The sequence below is a fragment of the Falco naumanni genome, chromosome 4 (genome assembly GCF_017639655.2).
Source record: "Falco naumanni isolate bFalNau1 chromosome 4, bFalNau1.pat, whole genome shotgun sequence".
In the NCBI taxonomy this organism is placed as follows: Eukaryota; Metazoa; Chordata; class Aves; order Falconiformes; family Falconidae; genus Falco; species Falco naumanni.
In genome coordinates, this window is record NC_054057.1 from 44,468,776 (window position 1) to 44,479,860 (window position 11,085).

The 11,085-nt window shown below is 43.5% G+C and overlaps 1 protein-coding gene across 1 annotated transcript in view; it reads left to right on the top strand.

Annotated features, from left to right (window-relative positions):
• LOC121086072 (amyloid beta precursor protein binding family B member 1 interacting protein) overlaps positions 1-8,089 on the top strand; it is a 66,696-nt gene extending 58,607 nt beyond the window's left edge. Inside the window, exons 12-14 of the mRNA XM_040589266.1 lie at positions 184-301; positions 4,249-4,346; positions 6,656-8,089. Coding sequence (XP_040445200.1) covers positions 184-301; positions 4,249-4,346; positions 6,656-7,180 — 741 coding nt within the window. The 3' untranslated portion in view covers positions 7,181-8,089. The remainder of the gene's footprint in view (positions 1-183; positions 302-4,248; positions 4,347-6,655) is intronic.
• Positions 8,090-11,085: the final 2,996 nt, after the last annotated feature.

Consider the following 11,085-nt stretch of genomic DNA (forward strand, 5'->3'; position numbering starts at 1 on the left):
GTTACACAGATGCTTTCCAGCTGGCCCTATACGGAAATAGGCACACTGCTTGTAGAAAGCTACTTTTCAACAAAACAGGGTAGGAAGGAATGGAGGCAGAAAATATGTCTGAAAGCAAAATGAATTCTTGGCCTGTGCGAACCTTAACACCATGCTTGTCGTATTGTTTTGATTGTTTTGCAGTATGGCAAGACACTATATGATAATTACAAATGTGCAGTGAAGAAGGCTGGCTTGTCCTCTCGGTGGGCAAATCAAGGAATGGTGGAACCAGCTGCCCCTGTAGGATCCTTATCAGCAGGTATGAATGCTGTCACAGCAGTTGAAATCACATTTATTTCCCTCTTCTGTCATCATCAGTGTTGCACAGTCTTTATTCAGAAAACTATCCCATTGACTAAGCAAGAAAATACCTTGTTCTAGACAGCCCAGTGTAGCTCTGATCCTTAACTAAGCTGGCAGCAAAGCTCTCACTTTAAAGTTAGAACTTGAAGAATACAAGGACAGCCCACAAAAGGTCTGCTTAAATCCAAATAATTTAATAAGGTGTTTTTCTGTTGGCATCTGAATACAAATCCTTTATCCTCCCTCTACATTTTACAGACTGATGGTCCATGTCTTGAAGTTTTCTGTTTGCCCATCTCTACACTGGCTGTATCGGAGCTTTTCCTCCATTGAGTAAAAGGGATGAGTGGGATATTCTGAGAATGATCATTTCAGAAAGAGATTGTTATAGGGTGAGCCACTCTCTTTCCTAGCCTTTCACTTATTTGCATGATAACAATGTGGATGTTAGGAGAAGGATGCAGAGTGAGAAAGGATTGGGTTATTTTCTAACTTTACTTTTCCAGTAGCTTCATCACACTGCTGTTACCGATTTTATCATCATTCAGATACAACAGCGCATGATACTAGTGCATGAATGTTTTTAGTTTACATGCTTCAGATATGCTATATTTATTAGGAAGGCCATGCTGGCCAAGTACTGCAAAGTACTTACTGTCATAAGACACGCAAAGTCAAAATCAGCGTTGGCAGTTAATATTCTGACTTCTCATATAGACAACTCGCAGTCCTCCAAACTTCTTTCCAAGGCTTCAGTTTGCCTTTTCTCAGTAGGTATGAGAAGATGGGGTGTTTTCTATTATTTCTTGGAGTCAAGTCATGGTAATACGTGCACATTTAGGGTGGGGAGACCCAGTAACAGACTGTTTCGAGATCAGGGTATTTTCTGACGGCTGTGGGTGGGGATATTTGAGCAAGGGTGGATAGGACAGTCGTGGAGCATTTTGTGTTCTGGTACTGATGGCAGTAGAGAGGTGGCTGGCCAGTGGGGCTCCATGCTGGTGTTGCAGTCTATATTGGATATGGGCAGGATCGAGGCCTTAAAAAGTATGTACACATCTGTATAACTTCAGCTCTTGACTGGAATCCAGGAACGCTGCATTTGATCACAAAATATACTGCTAATCTTAACTAATGGATCCCATTTAACGGTCAAGTAACCTGGGAAAGTTTTAGTCGTGTATGTTGTCTCTGTAGAAATATATCTGAAGCATCATTAGCGTTTTAATTGAGGGAAGTCACCGATTCTTGCAATCTTACTGCCCTATATAAAACCTGGGGCCCGACTATAACACTGCATAACCTGGACTGCCTGACTGTGAGCAGCTGTTGGCTCACGTTTTGGAAAGGGAACAAAGCGTGTTTCCTTCTGTTCTGTTTTCAGATGGCTGTATAGCCATTTGTATGGGCTGATTTCAACATAGGCTAATATCTGCCATAGAAAACTACAGTGCTGTCTGAGCTTGGCGGGGGGCTGTACTCTATTAACTTCAGCAGCAGCCAAAAGCAATGCTTAGGAGGGCAGGTGGAATTTCTGTTCTCGCATCTCATGTAGCCTGTGTTCCCTGGTCAGGCTGCTGTAGCCAGCATTTGTGTGTTCGTGTATACCCCAAACTGCATAGTCAGGCCGTGGTTCTGAAGTGTCCCAAGTGCCAAGCGCGTCTCGAGCAAAATAGTATTGTTTGCCTCTCTGCCTTACTGTCTGTGTCTTTGAACACTAAAAAACCAATGTGTGTTGTGTGCCAGCACTGTATCATGATGTTTGAAAGATGAAGGATGTTGCTTTATTCAGATGTTCCGTATCACAACAAGGCTTAATATTTTGTATTATATATTTTGGGCATATATATTTTGCATTATATTTGGATTACTTTTTTTCCTGCTTAAAACAAATATAAATTCATAAAATTTTGGAGAAATTGACTTGCAAAGAATATTATAACATTTAAATTAAAAATAAATCTTGAGAATAGAATGGATGAACTCACATATTGGATTGACTGGAGGTCCTTTACCTGGCTGACTTTGTGTATAGCATATGTGTAGGTATGTGGCAGGAGATGATGCGTCAAATACTGTGTTCAAGTCTTGCATAGTGTATGAGACCCATGAACAGAAAAAGAAACAGATTACTATTTAGCCATGTCCCAACTTTCTGGTATATCATATGTGCCAAGTAGAACGCTATGCTTTGCACTATCTGGAGTGGATCTCTCTGCTCTCTTTGATCTAGTTAAATCTCAGCGTGACTGAGGGCAGCGTGTGCAGCCCAAGCTCCTGCTCTGCTATGGGCAGCAGACAAACTGAGGAGAGAGAGGAACTTGATCTGCTTGAGGGCATGGTCACAGAACCCAGGGACTTGCATGTCTCTCTGCTGAGCACTTTACAGCCACGAGACTGGTTTTACCTCTTTATTGACTTCCATGTTAGTCCTTCAACAAACACAGACTGTAGTTTGAGTGATCAAAATGGTACTTTGGATCAAATATGCTGAACAACGTGCAGGCACAGGCATAAAACACAAGGACTTTAGGCCATCTTCTGTCGTCCCTCGAAGCCTAAAGAGCCCTAGTCAGTTCAGCACGCTGTGGAGTTCATTATTTCTCTGTCAGTTGTGTGATTTGCCAGCACGGCAACAGAAATAATTTATTCTATTTCTTTTCATAGTCATGAAATCTTTTTGCTACCAGAAAAGTACGTTAAGATTAAAACCACTGTTGTGCTTAGACTTAGATTGTAGACAGCTAAGGGTTCGCTAGCATCCATGAGTGCAACTTTATTGAATCTCAGAACTGTAAACTATAATAGAGCTAAGGCAGTCATTAAGGGTTACAAATGCATGTACCTAGGCACCAAACACTATCTACTGCTTTGACATGTGCAGCTTCCAGAAATCCTAGATTAAACTGGAGAGTTTATTTAATCTTTATGAGACTACACAGGGGCTGGGGATTTTTTCATAATTAAACCTACAAATTTGTCCTTTGGTCTCACATTCACTTACTCCATTCGACAGTACTGGGTTATTTATGCATATCCTTTACAAACACAGTAATGGTGGGCAGATGTTTTGCAGACCTTTAACTTAGCCAGCTAGCAGATCTTCACTAATCTGAGAATACAGTGAGGTTCACAAATCATCCATGATTCCAGGTCTGGGAGAATTTTCAGAGCTGTTAGGTCATATGCTAAAGAAAATGGATCAGCCCCTGTAGGACTTCAAACCTTCAGCTCGCATGACTGCTACTGATATGAAACTATGGCACTTTTAATCTTTAGCCTAAAGTAAAGAGAAAAAAAAAGCACTAAAAACTGAGAATGTAGTAATACTACAGCACACTACAAACTTCAAAATGCTGTTATGAAAGACAGGAATTTAAAAAACAGAAGGACTGAGGGTGGGCTTCCCTATACCACCTTGATTTCTGCTTAGCTTCCCTTCCAAAGCCAGCTCCCCTGCTCTATTTCTGTGTCAGCCTTAATGGTCCCCTTCTGTAATCACCATTTACTATAGTCAGAAGTTCTTCATTTGTCAACACCTTTACATGCTCTGATAATTTCTGTCATACGTCTTCGTCATTCTGCCACTTGTGCTGCCGGTGGGATTGTCAGCTGCAACCACGGAGGCATGTGGACAGCTATTAGTTTTAATGTTAAGGTATCTTGTTTATTTTCCTCAGGTAATGAACTGAATATGAAAAGGCAAAAAATAAGCCTGAAGTAGAAAACAGACATCCTCATGGATTTTACTGAATTAAGTACAAAAAACCCCATATTGAGAGGTTCCTTGGTGGAAGTTGTAAAGACATTTTTATAGCCTTTTTCTTAGTTTGCTATTCCTTGATCTGGTTAATATCACAAAATTGTAACACTCTCTTCCCTTATCTTCTTACCTTGTCACAGGTGCTGTTCAGTCAAATGGACAGATTCCCCAAATTGTTTGTCATTCCAGTGCAGAATTTCCAGAGACTCAGAAGAAAGTGGATACATCAGAGGTACAGGTGAGTTACTAGCAGTGCACTAGTTAAATGTCACCTGTGACAAAGTTCTTCAAGTTTGTCTTTCTTCACCCACTGTCTTCCCCTCTCAAAGTGCACGTGTATTGTTGTGACAAGGATTTGGCTCCCAGGCAAAGTGGCTGGTTCCTTGCTGTCCCTCCTCATGCTTTACACGCTGCAGACAGTGTGCCCGTTGCACAGGAGCAAGGAGCCGCTGATGGGAGGGGAAGGCACACTCGTCTACTGTTTTCATTCCTCAGAACAAATGGCTGTGAGTTCAGGACGCAGGAACAGGAACGTGTCTACTGGGACAGCCTAAAAGAGTCTGTGCTGGAAGGTGCCATTTTCTGTCTCTGCCAGAGAACAGGTCTTGCCTTAGTAACACGAAGGATACAGTAGTGTTTTCAGCGGAAACACTGTGCAGCTAAAGATGAATGTGTAAGAAAGGAGAAAGTGTGAAGAAGTAAGGGAAAACATGACATGTTTTCGTTAGTCTCTAAGTGCATTCCTTGGTCAAGCTCCAAATTTTGTCTACTTGCACCGCCTCTGGCTGTAAAAATACCAGTAGGGTGCTGTATGAGGACTTCAAAAACATCCTACAGAAAAAAACCCAACCTGCATTTGTTTGCAGTTCATCGTTCAACCCCTCGGTCATGCATGAAGTGCACAGGACAAGTGAAAGGAAATTCCTAGGGGTTTTTGTCACCTGCATTACGTGTCCTCTACTTCTTGTTCCTGTCTTTGAGTTCCTCCTTTAAAGAGGTCTGTTCTCTGTTCTGAACCTCACTTCCTCTGGAACAGATCACATTCTCAGAACTCAGCCAGTGGTTCTCTCCTCCTGTGTCTTGTTTACTTCCATCTTTGTAGGCAGGGAGCGCCAGGCATGCATGTTATACTTGGCTAATGCCAGAATCAGCACTGCTGACTGCAGGGTTGCAGAGTGCTTCTCTCTAGCGGATGCAAACATGTCACCTTCTTCAGCTCACAGCTCCTGCAAGCCTGGGACCAAAGGAGCAGGCTGTTTAAGGGGGCACTGTGCTACAGTTGGAGCGTTAAGCTAGCTGGATCTAAACTGATAAATTAGCATAACTAGAAATGAATGTATTACAAATCTTTGTTTTCAGGATAGTAGACTTCACATGTTTACAAGAATAGACAGCATGTTTGTATAACTGTCAACAGCTACCAGTTGCTACCTTGCTGTCTGGGGCGGGGGGGGGGGGGGGGGGGGGTGGGAAGCAGCACAAATTATATTCAGATATCACCAAATGGGCTTTACTTATCATAGTGTCAACTAGCAGACACAATTGAAAAGAAAAGCCACCTAAAATTTTGTCAGACATCTCCATAATGAACTGCTATCATACAAGTTTTTCTGAACTTGTATGATGGATGCTCTGACTCATTTTTCCATCAAAAAAAGTTGTTAGAGGGTTTGAATGTCTTGTGAGCTTGCAAACACAACTAGAACTCAGTGGCTTGTCACACTGTTGACTGGAAAGTGGAGGCGGTGTGTGCACGTGCCTTGCCCAGCAGCCAGAAGACCCTTCCCCAGGCTTATCAGTGGCCCTTGCCAGGTCACCAGTGGAGTATCTTTGCCCTCCTGTGCACTGCACAGAATCGTGACCAACAGCTTTCCCGAGTGCCTCGCTTTGCAGTGTTCCCCCTCACGTACGGGGAGGGCCCAGTGCGCTACCCTGCGGGTGAATGCCTATCAGAACGTACAGCAGAGTGCTGGGGCCAGGGAATCCAGACACACAAACTTTAAATTCCCAAATGTCTCCACCTTCTTCCCGTTTCACTGCTGTTGTGTCTAATGACTCTGGCAGATAGGTGACTAGAATGAGAGATACTGCGGACAAGAGCCAAAACTACATCTGCTTTTTATGTTCTCAAATCTTGCTCTGTATTTTTGGATGTAAAAACACAGCACAGATTGGGTTTTTTCAGTCTTCATGTCCTTAGGGAATGAACAGCAAGGTAGAACATCAAGAAAGTATCTTTATATGTCTTACTAACTGCAGTTCTTTGAAATTTTAAAAGCACCCATTTTTCTGAGGACAGCACTCAAAGAAGCACTATGAATACTGTCAACAGGGAGGTTTAAATGGTCAAAGCTCTGTGGGCAGCCCCAGAAAGAAAACTAAATACTATTTGCACTCTTGAGGCAAAACGTACTCTACTTCATCTTGCTGTCTGTCTGCTGCACTCTTCTCATGTATTTTCACATCTTTTCACTGTTCTTAGGCAGTGGCTTTAGTTTACACGTGCACTGACTGGGCCTTGTCCTTTTATTCTTCTGCTTATTACAGGTCAAGTCAAATAACGTCAGTGCACCTGGCCTGGCACAGGCACTGTTGAGGCCACAGAAATACCAGAGTAAGAGGAACTCACTGCAGCCTCCTCCTCCACCTGAAAGGCGGTCATCTGCTATTTCTGCTTCACCAGTTCTACCCTCCAAAGTCAAACGAGACAGCGGCATTTTCCTAACAGATCCAGACAGCTTTCCGGCACCACCACCTACATTGAAGATTGATTTTCCACCACCACCGTCTGATTTCTGTGAACCTCCTCCTGATTTTGTGCCTCCACCACCACCAGCCTCCAGCAGTAACGGAGACCTGCCATTACCCCCTCCACCTCCACCTGTCTCTAACAAGCCACCACCTCCAACAAAGAAACCTGTGCCACTTCCTCCAAAAAGGCTAGAACACACAGGACAAGCGGGAGAGCCACGGTCAGCTGGGCCACCTCCATTTGGGGGTGGAGGCAGGCAAGCAGATTTCATGTCTGACCTAATGAAAGCTCTTGAGAAGAAAAGGGGCAGCAGCTCCTGAGCCCTGGGATTAAGTGGACTTCAAGCCACAGCCGGTTTTATAAGGTATCACGGATGGTTTTGCTGGATCGGGCTCCTACAGGGGGAATTCTCTGAAAGTTCCTCCTGGGGGTCTCAGGAAGTAAGGTGGGGTGCCCTCTCTCCCCCACTTTGTCCCTGTAACCTGCTCCTTCCTACCCTGCCCCACCACCGTTAACTACCATTCCAGCATCAGGCCGAGGCTGAGTCTTGCTTCGCTCCATCAGGACAGCCAGGGATGGTGGAGCAGCACCCGGACCCAGCCGTTGAGTGAAATGCATCTTCCGTGGCTGCCTCTCTGGTAGGACTGGAGCTGAAGGAAAGAGTACAACAATGTTCTCATGTGAATTTTGAGAACTGGGAAGATTTTTCACGGAATTCCCCTTAAAGGTTCTTTATCAGAAAACCCGCAGCGGTGGGGTTTTTTATAAAAAGACCCCAGTTTTTTTCAAAAATAGTTTGTTTTAAAAAGTAAAACCTCAGCTAGATTATTCTGAGATGCAAAGCAGGCCCAGGGCCATTTCCAGACAGTGTCACCCAAATGTTATACACCTGCTTCCATACGCAACTCCAGTCGTACCTGTCAGCACACACAGTTGCTGCCTTTAAATCTCATTTATTTGGTTAATCTTAGACAAAGAATTTTTTTTTATTTTGAAATATTGTATGCTTCCCTTGATAAGTAGGGACACTTTTTTTCCTGTTGGTTAATATCAGTCTTCAAACTGTACCTAGAAATAGTCTGTCTTCTAAAAGCCCACGTAATTATCTTGTACCTGATACAAATGTCTCCTCCTACATTTTTTTTTTCATTTGTTCTCCCATTTTAATTCTGTTGTTCATTTAGGCAGCATTGATTATTAGTTCTCAAATAAAAATAGCTTCCATTTTCTATCTGCACAAAGTGTCATGGTTAATGAACAGCCATTTTACTGCAATTGGTACTTTAAATATTTTAAAGAGTTTTTGCCTATACCTTCTAGTCTTTGTTTGTTTTTCTTCCAGTCTTTGCCTCTTCTATGCACATGATCTTCTAAGGTATCACAAATAATATATTTCTGTATTTTGCAATACAAAAGGCATAAAAAGTAAAACGTGTGTGGTCTGAATCAATACATCAAAGCAGATGACAGAGCAGGGGACAAAAGCACTGCTGTTTTTCAGGGTCCTACATCCAGAAGTAGTGGCAGGCAAGGGAATGATGACCTGGTGGCAGCACCACAGCCTGGGAAAGTTTTGGATCATCTCTAGTCTTATTTTTGGCTTAAGGTTTGTCTGTACCCACATACCTGCGTAGCAGCCTATGAAAGTTATAACCATGTCTTTATAAAATGCCTTTGGTTTAGAAATCGCTTTTTAAAAAAAAAAAAAAAAAAAAGCTGAAAACTAATGCTGTTATGAACCACATGCATTTCTTCCTGCCACTGAAATGATGTGGTAAATCCCACAGCCATGTCATCTCTGGTGGTAGAAGTGGCTGCCTGAGGCAGACCAATATATGTCTCTATATGTGGGCAAAGGCAGTTGTGGTTAATATTCCTCCCTGGTTATGAACTTGAAAAAAAATGTAAAAGCATTTTAATTACAAGATTTTGCACGATTGTATGCGTGAGATGCTAAGAGTGAGATATGTATCCGTGCCGGTGGCAGAGAGGTCAGGCATTGCCTGCAGGGGCCACAGTTTGAATGTATACGAGGAGCATTAAGATTCTGTCGACGCTAGGGTTTAAATGAGGCCACCCCCTGCCCACCCCCACACCAGTATGTCACACCACACACTCCCCGGTGGGGGCTTTGGTTTAGTTGAATTATTTGACCAGTCTGGAAGAAGGAGGCGGCTTTTTTGGCCCTCCAAAGTCATGCGGGTATATCAGGCTACCGAGGCCTGGCCTTGAGCCCCAGGTGCCTGGCAGTCTCTGCACATCAATTAAAGCATTGGTAGAGCCCAAAAGTGCAAGGCTAACAGAGGTGATGGCTGGCTGTTACAGCCCTGCTTCACTTAAGAGTTGCAGACCCTTACCTTCTTCAATTTCCACAAATTTGGAGCACAAAGAGCCACCCTTGAATCCGAGTACAGACAGCAATGCTGGCTGGCCCATCTTGCTTTTCTTCAGATGGTCCCTACTACATTTGCACGTTTCAGTGGCTGCAAAAACAAGGAGCAGGACTCTGACAAAGCACAAACCATGAGCACGCCGTGTCGGGGACCCAGACCCCTGGCAAGTCGGAGCAATGCAAGGCAGCAGCACGTGCCCATCTCGGCACTAGGAGGAGGGGGTAGTACCTGGGCAAGGCAGCAGGAGTGAAAGGACAGGCTCTTGGAAGGAGCCAGCGCAGAGGGTGGCCATAGACACAAGAGGAACTTGGGGATGCACAGACGGTGTTTCAGAGCAGGGATGCTTCAGCCGGGGAAGTGCCAGACCGAGTTGCTAAAAAAAGTTTATGTGTCATCCTGCAACTTAATCTTTTTTCAGTTGAGACAAGCTGAGGCCAATTTTTTTCCTGCTGTAATTGTGCCCATCCCCAGAGTTACTCAGGCATAGCCATGGGGCAGCCACTCTCCATTTCCTCCTTCCTTTCTTTGGTTTGCCAGCAGTGTGAGCATTGGAAAAGTAACACTCACATCAGAGACATGGGGATGGGGGGGATGTCTTATAACTGCTGCTAACCAGAGGAGGCTCTGCAGTCTATGGTCGAGGAGCTAATATTGCTGGCAAGATGCTATTGCTTGTACATCTGTGCCTCTACTGCTTAACGAGGATGAGGATGGAAGCTTGAGGCTGACCTAGTGCTCACCCGTACTGCCAAAGTGGGCCCAAGCACAGTCCCAGGAGCAATTTAAGGAACTGCTGAAGCCAGGCACCATTCCCAGAAGACAACATGGAAAAGTCTAAAGCAGGTTTCACCCCACACACAGAGATGCCCTGTGGTGTGGATCTGGCCAGTCAGGGTACCAGTTCATGGGCCAAGGGGCTGGTTCCTGGTCCTCTGACTTTCCAGTATAGACAGAGCCCATTGCTTTCACTCAGTTGAGCAAAAAGCTCTCACCAAGGGAACTATGTTCACCAGTAACAAACACAAATGTTACCTAGAGGTTTTGAACTGGCACACTAGAACATTCAAATAGTATCTCATCATCGCCAAACTGAGAAATGATCTTGAGGTTAGTGCAAGGCTCATAAACTTAATACAAGCTTTAGTTGGAAATGCAGGAGAAAAAATACTAACTAGCTAGAAGTAGGAGGTTTAAAACCTAGGGGGTAAAAAAAAAAAAAAAAAGGAAAAAAAAAAAAGGATTGTTTCCCAACTTCTTTCCATATGTAACTGAGTTAAGTATTATGCAAAATGACTAAATGCTGCAGAGCTGGGTGTCATTTTCTGACAAGGTATTAGGAGTGCACATCTTTAACATCCTTGGGTAACAACAGCTGTCTGCTATCCCCGTATTTTTAAATCAAACTTTAAATAAAATACACACCCAGCATCAAAATAAAGCAGAACACGTCCTTAGAAAAATGTTGCACAATAAGCTAGTTTTGCTGAATTCACAAAGCACTAAGACTTCCACACAGCTTTCCTAGCATTCACTCTTCTCACCACAACACAGCCTCCTGCCCTATTTCCTCCCTTCTCTTTTGTTACAGCACAATAAACTCAATGTTATACATTTTACATCTGCAGTCAATCACAACGCACGCACTTAATCTTACACAAAAGTTGAGCTTTCTTTGAAACAAAAACAATCAAAGCCTACAGAAAACTCCAGCAATCAATTAAAATGCTGTGATGATTAGACCTCTATCAACTATTTTGTGTATGTACATGGCTGCAGTGAATTTCTGAAATGTAAGTATTCAAATTCTCCATTCAAAGAGCAGAGCTACCATC